The 17,708-nt window shown below is 35.8% G+C and overlaps 1 protein-coding gene across 2 annotated transcripts in view; it reads left to right on the forward strand.

The window, feature by feature from the left end:
* SEMA3E (semaphorin 3E) overlaps nucleotides 1-17,708 on the forward strand; it is a 130,653-nt gene that overhangs the window by 70,164 nt on the left and 42,781 nt on the right. For both annotated transcript variants that reach the window (XM_064421863.1, XM_064421864.1), the window contains exons 4-5: nucleotides 5,387-5,446; nucleotides 10,061-10,180. In XM_064421863.1, coding sequence (XP_064277933.1) covers nucleotides 5,387-5,446; nucleotides 10,061-10,180 — 180 coding nt within the window. The remainder of the gene's footprint in view (nucleotides 1-5,386; nucleotides 5,447-10,060; nucleotides 10,181-17,708) is intronic.

A 17,708-nucleotide genomic window follows, 5' to 3' on the forward strand; every position in this document is an offset into this window, starting at 1 on the left:
AAACTAGAAGTTGTAATCCACTGAAATTATATAAGTGCAGGCAAATTCCTGGATTTTATTGTCTCTCTGGTAAACAGGATGACTCGCTATCTGCAAAAGAAAGGTTTCATGAAGTTTTGGGCAGAATCGTATTGATCTTCATCTTCTGTGACCCAGAAAACAGTTTATGTCTTTTAATTAATAGTCATCCCTTTCTCAACAATTTAAAATATTAATATGCTTTCTAAAAACCAAACTGAAATCCATTCCCAACTAGAGATTTATGCCTTTTGCTGTAAAAAGACCAAAATATTCAGTTCTAGCCAGCATATTAGAAGTTATCCCAAAGAAAAACAACTAAATGCTGAGTGGACATAAAATGCTTTTACATTGAGACCTGTTAACTGCCAAAGTTATTCAACATTTCCAAAAAACTTAACTTGTGATGCATATGAGGTATGCCTCCTACAAATCTGTATTTAATAGACTACATGTTTTTTTCAGGTTCAATTCTCTTCAACTTTAAAATACACTGCAACACTCTGAAGGGTTGATTTTAGCTTTTTCATGTAACGTAATGACTGTTTATACAAATCTCTACCAAATTATTTTAAATACATTTATCCTCACCAATTTTTCATATAAATTAAAAAAATTGGGGGAAAAGGCCTTTAGGAAAAATACTACTACTATAATTCTTGCATTGGTGAGGAAATCCAGACATTTGAGCTCTCAACTGTGGCAAAAATCTTCCATGTCACCAGGGAAAGGGGAAGACCCTGACTTCTTTAATTGTCCAATAATGTTTATTTTGCCTACTTTGCTCTGTGTCTCTCATTTAACACATACAGAGTGTATTGTATTGTTACTTAGAGTATTTGATGCTATGTGTGACATATAGCATTATGGAACTCTAACTATAGAGTAACATAATGCTATATGTTTTTGAACATTACTTAGATGTCTTATTTCTATGTGAAGATGCCCATACACTAAGAGTCGCAAGAATGAGGGAGAATATGAAATGTGAGTATCAGTGTTTATAGAGAATTAGAGCCAGATAAGCACTCAAAACCTGTGTAAAGACAAAGCTTTGTAGGTACACTTCACTTAACCTTTGTTTTCCCTAAGATCTCATTCCCTTTGACACCATCTTTGGAATAAATCCTTACCCATATTTGAGTATTTGGTCCAAAGCCTTAAAGGCTTGTAGTGATCTAAAAGATAAAGAACTTTCTTTGGCATCCAGTGCCAAATTTGTTTTTAAAAACATTGCAGTTTGTTGCAATTGGTGCCAGAGAGGATCTTTGTTAACAGCAAACTTGAACCAGTGCCAGTAGCTCATCACCATTGGCCCAACATCTCATAGAGAAGGGGGACCTTTATTTCTCCTTTTGTCTCATATTGGAGTGAAAATAAACTGCTCTTCCTATTTACCCAAAAATTCTTTACAGATAGCTTCTGCTTCAAGGGCCTTAGGAAGATCTGAGTCTGGATAGAAAACCTCCCACTTCTCTAAATGGGTTTGTGCAGGCAGATTTTGATTGTTCTGTTTCTCACCCAGTGTGAGATGGCTCCAGATTTGGTTTTATATCTCTGCTGTAATAAATTATAGAGACCTCATCATATATATCTTGCCTCTAGTGAAGCTCTACTTCACTCCAGAGCTGGCTGAACACAGGTTTCCAAGATCACGGCTTGCTTGTGTCTTCTTTGAATACTGTGTAGGAATGTGCACAAATCTAAACTGCAATAAGTACACAATTTAGTGAGTTCAATTATCCATTGGAATAACCTTCCAAGAGGGAAGGTGACCAGGTATTTGTTGATAAATATATACAATATTCAGTCATCAGCAGATATTTTTAAAGAAATTATATTTCAGCCAAGCACAAGTTAGTTGTTAATTAAGCACTATTTATTGACTTAAACTGGGGACAGGGTGGTTGAATTGCTTTGTGGTTCTGTCACACATTAGAGTTCAGACTAGAACACACAGTAGTCTATTTTGGCCTGAGTGCTACAAAGCTCATGCAATTTCTTTAAGTTAGTTTTAGTATAGATACCATCCTGTTTTTTAGGGCTAGTAGATGAATGGAGAGGATGTTTGCAGACACTAATTAGGATTCCAGCTCCAATTAAAGTTTTCCCCATATCTGTACTTCCTTACACCTTCATTTTTTTTCCCCATGATGAGTATATTTAAAAATATCTTTTCCCTACAGTGTTTTCCCCTTTACAGAGCTAAAATTACATCATTGAGGTGAAGGATGAGAATACTGTGGTATGATAGGAGAAAACATCACTAAACAAGCAATTTTAAAATTTCATTCAATTATGTGAAGTGGTGAAAAATTTTGAAAAATTATGTTCAAGCCAATAGTTATGTCCAGACTGCAGCCCAGTGAGATGTATGCCGGTGTAATGCTAATACACTCTATATACCCAGGCAGATTTCCTAAAATACTTTTTGATAGGTTGCCAAATGATTGTCATCCCATCAGAGAACCAACTAAAAATTAAGGCTGATAATTGTCACACCTCTTAAACATAAACATCAGGAAAAATAATACATGGCAGGTTAAAGACTACCACTGCAGCTGATTAATATCTGGATTTTCATGCAGTGCAAACATATCCTATGTTATGCTAATTTTAAATTTGGTATGATAGCAAAATCTGACATGCAGAGATTTTTTTAGTCTCAATTCTAAAATACTTGTGAAGATATTAAAATCATAACACTTATTTATGTTAAAACTCAAGAGCCTTGCAATAGTTATGAGTTTTTAAAATAATTTGTGGATAGAACAACTCCTTTAGGAGACATATATTATTACTAGACTTATAATTCAGACCCATGCACTTCAGGCAATGAACATGGACTTGCCTTAGAAGCCAGTAATTTTGTGAGGAGAGACACAAAAATATTCAGAGGGCTGGAACATCTCTCCTATAAAGACAGGCTGAGAGAATTGGGGTTCAGTCTGAAGAAGAGAAAGCTCTAGGGAAACCTTATGCTGGAGTTTCAATTTGTAAAGGAGCCTTACAGAAAAGACAGAGAGTTTTCTCAGGGTCTGTAGTGACAGGACAAGAGACAGAGGTTTTAAAATAAAAGACTGTAGATTTAGATTAGATACTAGGAAGAACTTAGCTATGAACATGGTGAGACCCTGGAACAGTTTGCTACACAGAAGCTGTGAATGCTCCATCCCAGGAGCTATTCAAGGTCAGGCTGGATGGGGCCTTGAGCAACAGTGAAAGATGTCCCTGACTATAGCAGCTGGTTACACTAGTTGGTCTTTAAGAGTCCCTTCCAACCCAAACCATTCTGCAACTCCATGGTCTATTCTTTTTTTCTGTGCCAAGGACTAAATTTATGTAGCCCCACTGCAGCTGCCTTTTGACATTCCAGACAAAGCAGGAGCATTAGGTTACCTCTTTGGCTTTTTTCTCTTAATTCTGTATATGTATTTAATTCAGTATCTTAAGTGGAAAATGCACATACAAAGTATTTTCAGCAGCACTGGGACTTAGTCTCCAAATGCCAAAATAATCACCTACACAAAGTGTATTTAATACCAGGTTACAGAGTCAAGTGTTTTATTCCCTCTGTGGTTTCTCTGTTCCTAACAGCCACCCACACCTGGTGTGGCCAAAACCTCTCATTTTAGCCTGCTAGTTAGAACGTGTCTTTGGGAAGTGAAAGCTGTGTTTTCATACTTTTGAGCCTCGAGAGATCTTAGGGACGGGCTTCATTCAATTCCTGACCAATGACTAAAACAAATGACTGTGGAGCCTGAGTTTGGCAATAAATGAACCAGGAATGGTCTGACCAGGATGACTGGATGAGAGCCTTCAAGGGAGTTCAGCAGAGTCCAGGTACCTTTCCAGACTATACAGCAGCAATGTAGAGACTAGATTAGAGTAATTTTGATCACTCATAGACAACTGTAAGACCATCTGACTGAAAACAGATGCTCTGATTAACATGGATTTAGATGGTGTGAGACCTACATACTGCCAGGGCACTGCTGACTCACTCAGTTTGCCATTGTCCAGGACCCCCAGGCCCCTTTCTGCAGCTGCTCTCCAGCCTCTCACTCCCTGATCCATACACAGCAGTGAGGTGCCACTGTCCCAGGTGCAGAATGCACTTGCCCTTGTTAAACTTTATACAGTTGGTGATTGCCCAGCCCTCTGATTTGTCCTGGTCTCTGCAGTGCCTTGGCCCTCAAGAGAGTCAACAGCTCCTTCCATTTCAGTGCCATTGGCCAATTTAATTAGTATTTCTTTAATTTCCACATTCAATTAGTTAAGGAAGATATTAAAGGGAACTGTGTCTTTTACTTTCAAGCCCCACGAATGTACAATTAATAATTTATCCCCACTTGTCTGCAATTAAGTTTTCTAATAATTCATCATTTTCTCAAAATTATTTCAATAAAACTAAGACAGGCAAAATAATTTAATTTATAAATATTTTCCAGACAGAAAAAAAAATTTTGATTGGACTATTGACAAAAATGTCTTAATGATGACATCAGTTTTTGGATATTTACTTAGTTTCAGCCAAGCCTGATATCACTGATGTGAACATGTTTTTGTTTTCACTTTTAAATGTTGTAAGAAATTAAGTAATCATTCCAGTGTGATCAGTCATTGTTTAATATTGTTTTCATCCAAACAAATCATGCATCTGGGATGAAACCTAAATGTTATACAGTAGATAGCTGAAGAAAACCCCTCGCTTGTGTAATTTGGCTTCACTTCTAGTAATTGACTGTGAAGAGCTGATCCTATTCCCATAAGGTTAATTGCTGACCCTTAGTAACTTCACTGTAAACCATTTTTTTTCCTAAGTGTCACTTCAAGAAGGAAAACAGTAGTTCAAGATTAATAACTATGTTGAAAATCACTGACAGTTTAGCATAGATTTTTCTACTGAATTCATATAAAATGTTCCATGCATTACCTTCCTTTAAATTTTGTTGACTACTAGTAAGTTTGCTGTGCTGTCCTCATCAAGACAGTTGTGTTCCAATGAAGGAGAGACTGAAGGTCTTTTCTCTCAGGGGAAACAAGGCTCAGGAGAACTCATCACAATATTCCAGTACTTAAGTATTTAAGTGGCATCTCAAAGAGGAAAGAGGCTCTCCCTTCACAAGGAGCCAGGGACGTGGTGGAGTTTCTGTCAGTGCGGGATTTAAAGATGTCTAGGACAGAGTTATAAATCATCTCACCTGGGCTCCCATTCCCACCAAAAGCTGGACCAGATGATCTTTTGAGGAACTTTCCAACCTGAGCTGTTCCATGATTTGTACTTCTGATCTCAGAATCTTTCTTTATGAGAAATAATGGAAAAGCTGGATTTCCATGATCAGACTGCCATTTTTTTTTTCCTCAGATCCATTGGCCTAGTACACCTCTGCAGGCAGAAGAATGCATAATTAAAGGAAGAGATGCTGTAAGTATCACTAATTACAGATCAAATATACTTTAATTATACCAGTGGCTGGTCCAAAACAAGGATTCAGGCATCCCTAACTTAAGAGAGATTAAAGCACAGATATAAAGTGAAGTGTTGCAGGTTTAAAACATGTAAGTACTGTGAACACATTAAATTATTAGTTTAATTGCTCTTCAAACCAGCTCGTAAACAGGCAATGAACACTTTTGATTGCCTGAACTTTCTTCTAATTCTTATTCTGGTGCTATCAAAGAGGGACGTTAATTTTCCTTTACCATTTCTCTGTCCTTTTCTTTTCATACGCACGGATAATCTTCTCCATATTCACATTCCAGTTTATCTTTAAAAGTTACATCCACTAGAATACATTCAAAAAAGCAGTTAAGTTATTAATAATTATAAAATACACAGTATTTTATATTTTCTTATAAGTTTCTTTTTTTATTAATAAGAATACTCTGTTTTAATGAACCTCAGACCTGTTTTGTTCTTGTGCCCCGACTGTAATCATTTCCTGGGAAAAGACTTGAAAGCTCACTGACACACAGCAGCTGATATCATTGGCAGCACAGGATGAAAGTTCTTCTGGAGGGGAGCTCTCTTTAATTTTGCAGTGCACCAAGCTCATTATCTGCACCTCATAAACACACAGAGAGTACACCTAATAAATCCCACAGCTGAGAGAGCTCGCACTGAACCAAGGGATGTGAAAATTATGGTAGTTTTACAGCAACAGTGACAGGAATGTAGGACATGGAAGGGGACATACAAGCTTTGCCCAGAAACACATCAAACAGCAACCTCAACAATTACCACCATACATTTCCAGTAAATTAAGAAGCTATAAAGATTTCTTCTGAAATAAAAGCTTGAGAACTGTCTGCATTAAGGAACCAGACTGGAATGTAGTAGTAGTAGTAGTAGTAATCATAATAATAATACCCCAACTCTTCCTATTTACCTGGTCTAGAACTGATCCTTTTTGAAGATTCTTAAGAGTTCATTGTAGTTTTCCAGGTTACTTTTATGTCCCTGATAATTTCAGGTGGCTTTGGTTGAAAATGGTGGTTTTCTACAGTGGTCATTAAACTGAACTTTATGGTCATATTAAATTATTCCCAAACCTAAATTATTTGGCCTTTATTTGATATTACCTCTAAGCATTGGCTGTTATTAGTTAAAGCTCTACCATCCTTCTTTCACCACTACATATTTTCTGATACTCTGACAATATTTGTTTTGTTAAAAAATACAGAAATAGTTACTGTTTTTTCAAAACAAAGATAGGTCCCTCAGACTTACGTTTCCCTAAAACTCAAAACATTTTGCAATCCAGTTGTTGTTTAAATCCTCAAATTTGCATTCTATGAATGTGGTTATTTAAAGAGCTGCATGAGTTTCCCACATTTCTCTGCAGCGTGAAGGTTTGGAGTAACTACTGCTTTTACAGAAAAAAACAGAGCTTTTAAATAATCACAAGATTGTAGAAGTAGAGTCTTTAACAATAAAACATTAAAATTTTAAAATTTTGTAATAGTGTAATGCCAAAAAATATTCTGATCCTCACATGAGACTTAATTAGGTATGGACTATGTGAATGAGTGAGATCAATTAATATCAAGGAAACTTTAGTAATTTTCATCATCCTGCTCAGCATTCAGTAAGATAAATCATTCCACCTGAAAGTAATCTAAATTAGAATAAAAAAATCTTCCTATTATTTTTCTTTTCACCCTTATTTTTGTAGCCATAAACCAATATTGACTTAATAGCAGAATGTCTTAAAATCAACCCTTTGTCAATTTTAATTTCTTAATGCTTCTTTTTCTCATTAGAAACTCTAGAAAAACTATTTCTTTATTTCAAATTTTCCTTAATTATTTCCATGCTGTTTCTGTTTTTATTTTCCTTTGCAAAAGATCTGTTACTCAAGGCATAATTATTAAGTAGAACTGATAATATTGTAACAAGCTTCTCAGCACTGAAATACTTCACAGGTACTTTGCTGCCTCTTTCTGTATAATAGAACTGGCCACTTTTACAAGCTTGTATAACCTTTAAAAGTTATCAGTTCCTGTTGTAGCAGTAAAATGGCAAGTACTGTAGTCATAAACATTTTCAGAGCTTGTAACAGACTTAGTAGTACAATTAAAAAAGGCTTGTCTTAACAACAAATGTATACTCTTAAAATAAGGCCATGCTTTTCTGATTTGAGTGAAGGCAAAAAAAAATTCCTTCAGCTGCCATCCAGTGTGCCAGGAATCACACCTGTTAGCCTGTGGTATGAGAGTTTTCAATTACTCTGAATTGCTTTATCAGCGTCGGAAATCATTCAGACATAAAAATTAAATTCTGTAGAGATACCTCGCTCCTCCACACTGAGAAGTTTCAGATTAATAAAATTCCACAGATCTATTACTATATCTGTGGAGCATCCTAAAGACAACCCTAGTATTTAATTAATTGATATAATATAACGAAGCCTTATTTCAATGTCCCCTTGGATGATGAATCTCTTCCCTGCTCTGTGTAAAGTACATTATTAGTAGGTTATCAGCAATGTTTTTTTGCCTGACACTTCCCAGAACAGCATCTTTTGTCATCTGTTTATAAATGAGCAAGTCTAGCCATTTTGAATTAATGTTTTTCTATGTTTGGTATTTCCACATCCTAGGGTTGTTTTTTTTTTGCAATTTTTTTTCAGGCATTTCTACAAAGGCACACGAGAAAAAAATGTGTAGATTTTTCCCATTTAAAAAAAATCTTAAATCCCTAAAATGATTTTTGGCACAAAGATCAAGAGCTGAAGGTGTGTATGGATAAAAAAAGTAAACCATGGAGTAATGAACAGACCACCACTGAGAGCAAACAAAGGCAATAAGTCAGGAAGGAGGAGAGGGAGAATCAAGAACAGCATCAGCACACAGTAAAGCATCTATTCAAAAACTTCATGGCATCATAAAATACCTATGGAATAGCATTTTGCTACTACAAGTCAGCAAACATTTGGGAAATGAACATAAAAAGTGGACACCTCTGTCTTTGAGTGCTGATCCATACAAGGAGGATCACATGCTGCTGATTGAACCCCATTCTTCTCTCAGTTCATCTGACCTTATGTTTTTATTTCCTTAAAAAAGAAAAGGAACAAATTAGTTACAAATCAAGAAATTCCAATAGTTAGATATTGAAGGGTTGATTTTCTCTTTGTATATGCATAATATTTAATTATACAACAGGTTATGTCTTGTATAGGTTACTTACTTCTAAGAATTAGCATGATATATCCTGAGGATGAACAGTTAAGGGGAATCAGGTAGCAGGGGAGATTTCTTTCCTTTTTTATTTGCTGGAGCATTTGGAAGACTTATACTGAATGATTCAGGGATTTGACAAAAGAACGAAGATGGTTTCTTAGTTTTGAACCTAATGTGGATTTCCAAGTGTTGAATTCTGCCTGTGAATTCCCTGCAACTCCTCCCTTTTGACATTAAATTCTTGCTGTTGGTTAATAAGACCTAGGATTGTTCTCACACAAATACAGCAGTCCAAAAATGAGAGTAGTTATCAGAGAAAAATTTTCAAAAAAGGAAATTTCTCCACTCTGTTTTACATTTTCATTTCAGGATTGTATTAATGGCCTTTTGGAGATGTCTGGCTTACTTCACTGGCTATTGAAAAAGCCAGAGAGAATTACATAAATTACATGTCTAAATGCCAGAACAGCTAAAGTTAGCTAAAGTTAGTTAGTTAGATTATGTCCATTTTAAATGTCTTAAACTTGATGTGACTCTTAATGCTCAGGGTTCTAAGTTGCAGAAATGTTGAACAATGAATTGAAATGAACAGTAATTTTGCTCTACTCATAGAAACCACTGTAAAATGCAAAAAAAAAAAAAAAATCTAAAGCCAAATCCCAGGAGTCCCAGGAGTCCCAAAATCAATGGATACTTTCATCTCACTGTCTCCATTTCTAGTTTAGCACAGGAATAATGACCCCACTGTTTGAAAATGTTTTAATTGTAATATTTATGAAGCTGCAAATACACTAATGAGTCCCAAAATATTGCCCTGGGGGAAATGAATATTTCTTTTTCAAAGGGGTTTAAACAGTGAAAACTGACAAAGTATGTGTCTATACAATATTAAAATATTGATTAACAATTATTATGCCATAAATTAATGGTTAAATTAAAAATTATATTTTTATAGAGATAAAGTATTTAACTCCAGAGAGAAGATATTTGCTGACCATTCACATCTTCTGCTGTGAATCTTATGTATGTGTCCTATGTATCCAATAAGACATATTAAAGATCTATTCAGATTTCAGATTATCTCCATGATTAAAGAAGCACAAAAATGTGTTTTTATAATTTAATAACTCCTAACTGGTTAAGCATCTAAAACAAAACATGATCAATCAGTGCTCTAAACTTGCTTTTTTATATAAAAATGCCCACCCATGAAACTTATGGTACAGAGTTAGTAACATGAAGTGAAATAGAGTAGAAAGATTGAATATTAGAACATCACCTTTGGGCACATAAGATACTAAAAAAATAATTTGAAAGCTAATATTTCCCCATGTTTATTTTTTATGTAAACTAGGATGAATGTGCAAATTACATCCGTGTCCTTCACCGATACAACAGGACCCATCTTCTGGCTTGTGGAACAGGAGCTTTTGATCCACTCTGTACTTTTATCAGAGCTGGACATCCATCAGAGGTAAGAAATTTGGTTTACAGTGCTCATTCTTTTGGTCTAGATTCCTGCAAAGCCTCTGTGGTTAAAAATAAATATTTAAATTTAGTTGTTCACAGTTCTCATCTGATAGGTATTTTCCCTGATGAAGTAATGCTGAACTACAATTTAGTTTACCATCAGAGAAACTCACTGATATTTAAAAGTATATTCTGGAGAATTATGCAAAGAATCCAAAGACTTTTTTGTCTTAGGTTTTTTGGTGTGTTTTTCACTAGATAAGCTGATACAGTAATTCTTAAGAAAAAAACTTTGAATTTTTGGAGGGAGTTATAACTAAATCTCTCGAAGTTTGTTTTTTTTCCTTTTTTTTTTTAATTACATCATATATCAAAATATGTGTTTGTTTGATGGGAGATTGAATTTCTTACTGAAACTTTGGTAAATTCAGCTTCTTTCTACTAGTCTTGTACAGCAAGCACATGTAAGTTCCTTAATGATGCTTTTAGCTGAGTGAAACTGTACTACAGAGATCAGTAAAAAGAACATATCATTATTTTGAATATATTTCTTATGCAAAAATAGAAGTTGTCTGGATATCTCAGGAACTGGGATCCTTTCTGTCTCAGCTATATTAGAACATGTCTAAAAACTCAGCAGAAGTACCAACTTCTCATTTTAAATTAGCATGTAAAACTCCTTGGGCATCAGATCTCGGCTGCTGAAGTCACATGTGATGACAGATTTAGGAACTGAAGGACTCTTGGAAATTCACTTTGTGAGGTGGGACTTAGTAGATGGAGATGATTTATAACCCAAAGAAAAGATTTCTTTTAATTGGCAGGTGTCAGGAAGGGTTGCTGGTCAATGGTTTTGTTTAGTTAGTTCCTGGTGGAGCTGAGCCCTTGTCATGGACCTGATGCTACAGCACCATCCAAGAGAATTCTTGCTTTCCCCTATGGCCAGGAACTCTTGTCTTGAATAAATGTTAATCTCATATATAAAGTTTTTTTAAAGTGTACTCATGGAAATAACTAAGGGATTTACTTCAGGCAAACGTTTTTGATTAATCTTTTCTGAGTAATGACGCATCCTTGTGACAAAACAAATGAGAACAACATCACCAGAAGCAATCTCCAAGGATCCAGTCCATGCTGTGCACCTCCAACTGCTGTGAAAATAAAAAGCATCTCAGAAGTTAGGACTCCAGCACAGCTTAGATTCAGAGTTGTATGAATTGCAGAAATGCATCGTCTTTTGAAATTAAGGAAGGAGCTAGATAATAAACAATGTTAAAATAAGGCAAATTTGCATGTCTTCTTTGTTCCTCTCACAAACCTCCTGTCAGTCTTCGTGGCAGAGTTTGAAGGAAGCAATGGCTGTATATGTAGGAACACTATTTTAGAAAGCATAACAACAGACTAATAAAAATAGAAGCCAACCAAACAAAAAATGAGAAACAAGATATATATAAGACTGTGTGGCCCATCATCATCCCTTATCTTATCCTTCCTTCCCCTATTTTTGTTTATTATTCTCCCTTGTCACACTAAGGTTCTAAAACTTTACCCACACTGAAATCATGGGAAAATTTCCCTTTTTTTTTTGGTTGTGTAGACAGGAAATTTATTTTCTACACTAACAAGTAGCTGTACTGTTTCCTGTTATCTGAAAAGCTGACCATCAGGATTAAAAAAGACAGATGCCATTTATATGGTAGGTTAAAAATAACACATAGCATGTGGTTGAGTGGGCAAATTGTAATCTTGCTTTCTATGAGTGATAAGGACATGGTGTAACTGCAGGAAGTGAAAGGACAAGGTCCTTCTGCAGAAAACTGCAGCTCAGTCTCTGCTGATCTGTCTGGTCAGGATGCCCTCTTCCTAAACATCGAATTACTCTCCTCTACTTCTTCCACTTCATCTCTCTCTGGCCATTTTCTCACTGCCTGACTGTCAAGGAAAGGACAGTAGCAAATGAAACAGTACTTAAAATATGACTATATACCTTTTTACACCTCCTCATGCACAAGGTATGTTTGAGGCTCATATATATTTGAACAATGTCACTTCTCAGACATGTTGAGGTGTAAGGTATGGGATGTAGGAAAGGAGGGAGCCCTTTATGACAAGTTTCTGTGTATCCATATACATAACTAATGCAGCATCTGAAGATAGATTCACACTTTCGTATGGAACTATTAACCAGTAGTAGGAGCATAGAAAAATATGCTCTGTCATCAGGGACCTTAACTAGAAATTTCAATAGTACTCCCTGAGCTGATAGAGTGGGAAAGATGGGACCCTCTCAATAAAAACTGCAGTTCTTAAGTTATTAATGGTATATAAATATAACCTAGAAATTAATTTAGAGAGGCATTTCAGCGTGTAACAGAATAGCAGGACTGTATCTTCTGCAACATTGTCTCTTCCTATTTTCTGAGCAGGCCGAAGAGGAACTCGTTGGAACCCAACATCCAATTAAGGCTCTGGATCTTGGTGATCACTAGTCCCATGTTGCAGGGACATTTATTTTATAGTTGGCTTCCAACAAAAGTTTGCATAGTCATCCATTTCTGAATGGCCATTTGGTAAGAAAATGAAGCATTGCTGGTTTTCCTTTGAACAGTGAAGATTTCCCAAAGCCATGATCACAGGCACACTGTATGTCATCCTGATTTAGCATGGATTTGTGAGGTGCAGTGCAGTTTGTGAAAAGGAGCATTCTGCCTCCTTGTAAAATCTTACATACTTATACAACCACAAATTCATCTTTTCCTATCAAAACCAAGTTTGAGCTGTGTCTTGCAGAACACTGAGCCCTTGTCAACAAATCATGAAGCCAAAAGGAGATTTACAAAAATAGGCAGAATTTGATTGCTTCATTGGCAGGTCATTATACCGTGGAACTGCCTTAAAAACAGAACATCAAATATTCTTGAAAAACACAGCAATAATGTCCACTCCCCAGCCAGTATTATTCTAGAAAGTATTACACTTACTATGAAGTGAATTAAATGTGCTTTGAAACCATTCACATGCATTCAATGTATCATGCTATATCATTACAGCTTCTTTTGTGCTTTCCATGGTTATAGAAATTTCATTATGCCATGCATTTTGTCTTAATGTGTTGATAATAGAAACCAACAAGAAATAAATATTGATTTTATTTAATTCTATGTCAAACTTGTGTTGTACCACCAGAGTATAACCAAATATATTTTTCTAAATCAAATTACTTATAAGTTCTATTATACACTATATACCCATTTGAAAGATTAAATATAAAATGGTTTACTGCATTCTATTCCAATATTGGTTTAATAGATTTCACTTAGGAATTCCAGGCTGTTCAGTCTCATAAAGAAATTTCAGTTATTATATTTCTAAAAATATACAAGTATAGTCACTAACAGAAGCTTTTTATCTTTTTCTCTGTTTCTAATTACTCTGATCAATGTTGCTTTTCCAAATTTAAACATTTCGGCAAAATACCCAATGTTTTTCTGCCATTTAGAATTAACTTACAAATTAGGAAAAGTAAGAGTGCTGACTTTGCAGACAAAACTACTGGTGTTTGCTACAGAACATATTATGAAGTCTTGTCCAAGAAAACATGGGCAAGTTAAATGCCAGCCAGTAATTGAATTCATTATCTCTGACTTCATGAAATGTTTACAAATGTCAGAAATCAGTGCAGGTCAGAAAAGATTGGGTACTTTCAGGGTTTTTTTTGTTTTTGTGGTTTTTTTTTCTGTTTTTGTTTTTGTTTTGTTTTGTTTTGTTTTGTTTCGGGTTTTTTTGTTGGTTTTTTTTTGTTTGGTTTGGTTTGTTTTTTGTTTGTTTTTTTTTTTGTTTTTGTATTTCATCCAGAAATTGAGGTGAGTTCATTAAAATAAACATTATTTTTCCCGAAGAAAGAACAGTCAGACACCCAAATTTCTCACGAGGAAATGCATATGCATCCTTCCCATGTACTCCGCGAGGGAAAATCTGAGATAAGTCTTCAAACAAGATATAGAAGATGAAAAAAAGTTCAGAAAAAATCTTATTTTGCTTTGATTCTCACCAAATTGACATTTGTCTCTTTTGTTAACTTTGATGCCATCAAGGCAGGGTGGGCAGGGAAGGGGGGAAGCACCTGCATTTAGTGTCTTCCTTTTGCATTTATATAAACTTCTCAGTTTTGGCAGGTGACAAGTGCTGAAGGAAGTGCTTTCTGTCTCAGTCTATGTTTCACCACATCTAGCTGCTAGTAAAAGAGTACTCTGGCACTGTTCTGTATAGCTTAAAATACCCTGGGTGAGTTTTAATGAACCTTAGATAAATCAAAATGACCTGTCTGCAATCAGGTAATGCTTTATCTTTATGAGTTATCTATTCGGTAAAGCAACAGGTTGTAGGAGTGTCCTGGAGGCTTTCCAATGATCCATACGCCTTTTTCACTAGCTCACAAAACACCTTTAACAAGTCCACATGGGAGTTTCACCAAGTACAGCTAAAACTTGCTCTGCCTCCATAGGATCCGCAAAATTAGTAGAAATTCCAAAAGAAAACAATGTGCAGAAACAATATCCCAAGTTTTTGCGAGCTACATGGCGACAAGATAAAGCTGATTCCTGAAGAGGAAGGCATCTCTGCATGACAAAACCTGTTGAGGGAATTAAATTTATGAGAAAGAACTATGCATGAAGAATTTTTCCTCCATAACATGCTGTAAATTTTTAATATGTACATGGAGCTGGCAGGGTGCCATTTCAGTGCCTCATTTAACTCAGTAAACTGCCTCCAGCTGTATTTCTCTACCTCAGAAGGCTGATGGATTAAGCCACCCTTTCCACAAAATGCACTGGTGGTTTTTGGGATTCTCCTCTAGGTGTTCCTAATCTGATGTATTTTTTATTATGTTATTTGCTCCTCAATTTGCCAATTGCATTTCTCCTTACCAGGGAAGACCAGTTCTGAATCATGCGTCTTTAGTCCTGTTAGAAAGAACTTGCATTTTGTAAGCAGCAGGTGTATTTTTTTGCTTAGAAGACAGTTCAGTCAAGTTGGAAGTTTTTCTTTCTAATCTGTGTTGCCTTTAATATCTTGTTGAGTGTGGGGAAGGACACTTATTTTTCTATACATTCTGTGATTCAATGCAAAACCAAGACAAGGTTCAAATGTGCAATAATATTTCTGCTTACCCCTCTAAACCAACGAAACGTGGGCAACCTGAGCTCCTCAGCTCTTGCTTTAACAAACTAAAGTGAATTCACGTGCAAGTCATGAGAGAATATGCCAGTCATATCTCAGTTTGTCTTTGACATGGCATAAATCTTCTGCTCTTGACCAGCATGTGGTAATGTCATCATTCTTCCAGCTTTGTCGAGAAACAAAATTGTAGACATATTTCTATCTATTATTTTACAATAAGAAAGTTGTTTCTGACGTATTTTTATAATCAAAACAAGCAATGACCTGCCAAGTTGATCCCTCTCCAAGCTTGTTCCTATTACCTCATCTCCACACTGTTTTCAGAGGATTAAGGAGGAGGAACATCTGGTTTCACTGACTAAGTAGAAGTGGGTGTTGGTCAGTTCTTCATTAGATAGAATGTGTGACAAATTCTTGCCCTGAAAATATTTGCTTAGAGACACAGTGTCCTTCTGCATGGGTGAAAAGCCACCATTTGGAGCACCATCCACAAAACAGATATGAAGTTCTGCCAAGTAGGCAACACAGGTCATAAAATCTTTTACCAGAGGGGTTCATTTACATCCTCTGGTCTGCATGCCCACACCACAGACTGCAAAATTGCACCAAAACATCTATGCACCCCACACATCATTTAGGTTAAAGCATTTCATGTTCCAGAAGTTGAATGTGCATACATTTCAAGAGAGGTTAAAATGGTACCTAACTCAGACAGAAAATTAAATAAGTGAAGACAATATGTATGCTCACAGAAAACAACAAAGGTGCTGTGCTGCAAAAGGGGTAATACCACTGTTTCTCTGACCTAAATATTAGCTGTTCTAATATTTAATTACTTTTAGTGTAGGAAATAGCCACTTATTCAAGTAAATTTTTTCTAACTTCAGCTTCCTGTCATTTTACCTTGATATTCCTTTGATAGCAAAGTTGAAAAGTCCCCCACTATCTTTTCCACATCTTTTCCTCATGTAAGTACCTATGCACAAAGATCAAGCTACCTCTTCACTTTTTTTTTTATTGATAAACTGAATAAATATAGCTCCTTAAACCTCCTATCAGCAGGACTCCTCAATCTTATTTGTGTCCTTCCTGTGAACTCTCTGCAGTATTTTCACATCTTCTGGAAGTGCAGACACTAGAATCACACATGCTAGTCCATGGTGTGTGCACAGGCAAGGTCACTGCCCCACCTCTGTTTGAGATTCCTCTTTCATGGACTCAAGTGCTGAGTTCTTGGCATGGAATCTCAATGAGAAATCTCTTTTCAGCAGTTTGCACTTGACCCAAAGTTCTTCACTTGAGCACAAAGTTATCCTAGGTTACACGCTTTGCTGTGGCACCTAATTATCAGTCTTGTATAACAAGGTAAATTAAGAGATTGCTGGTGTTGCCTGTCAGTGTTAGCTTTAACAAGGTATCTGGGATATCCAAGATCCTAAATGAGGCACCTGAGTCTAATACATGAAAGCAGTCTGAAGAGGGATCTGAACTTCCATCTTCTGGGGTGTTCTGATGTACTTCAGATACAAACTCTGTTCCCTATTCCAAGATGCAACACTTTGGGTATGGGTGTATTAAAATCTACTTAGCAAGCTTCTGACATTTAACTCAGTATTCCAAGCGCTCCATAAACTGAGCTTTCATTAACCTCTTCTCTTTCTTATTTTGGCCTCCTCAGTACTTTTGTAAACTTTACTAGGAAAGAAATCATGTGATTATTTAAATCACTGTTAAATTTAAAAAAAATCATCTTTCCTTTCTAGCAAAAATAAAATTTAGGAAAACCTTCAGGAAAAGAACATTCATCAATGATACCTCATAAGAACTGTGCTTTGATATATGTCAACTGTATTTCTTAATAATTCTAAAATGCACATTGTTTATCAAATAGCTATGTACTTAGTGAAATGCTCTGCAGAAAGTCAAGTATTCTGTAACAGCACAGTTGCTCTTATCAGTCATTCTTACATTTATAACAGACAGGTTTTTTGAAAGTGCTTTCCATCCATAAAATGAGGTGAATAACATTCATTACTTTTGAATATTGTCTAAATATGGCCATATATGAAGTGTAAGTTCAATTTGGGAGACTGGTAGAGTATGTGAATTGATCAGCCATATGAAATGAATTTTCCATCATATTAGACCTGCCCCTTTGCAAGATTAAATACAGATGGTCCAGGGAGAATGAATCCATACAGAGAAATAATCATGTTGTCCCACAGAGAAAGAAATCCTCTGCCTGTGTGGTAATTTGATGGAGGTAACTGAAACATTCCAGCTCTCATTATAATGATTTTTAGATTCTGCCACATTTATTTATGAGAGAAAGTATTTTTCTAAGTGACAGC

The sequence above is a fragment of the Passer domesticus genome, chromosome 5 (assembly GCF_036417665.1).
Source record: "Passer domesticus isolate bPasDom1 chromosome 5, bPasDom1.hap1, whole genome shotgun sequence".
NCBI lineage: Eukaryota > Metazoa > Chordata > Aves > Passeriformes > Passeridae > Passer > Passer domesticus.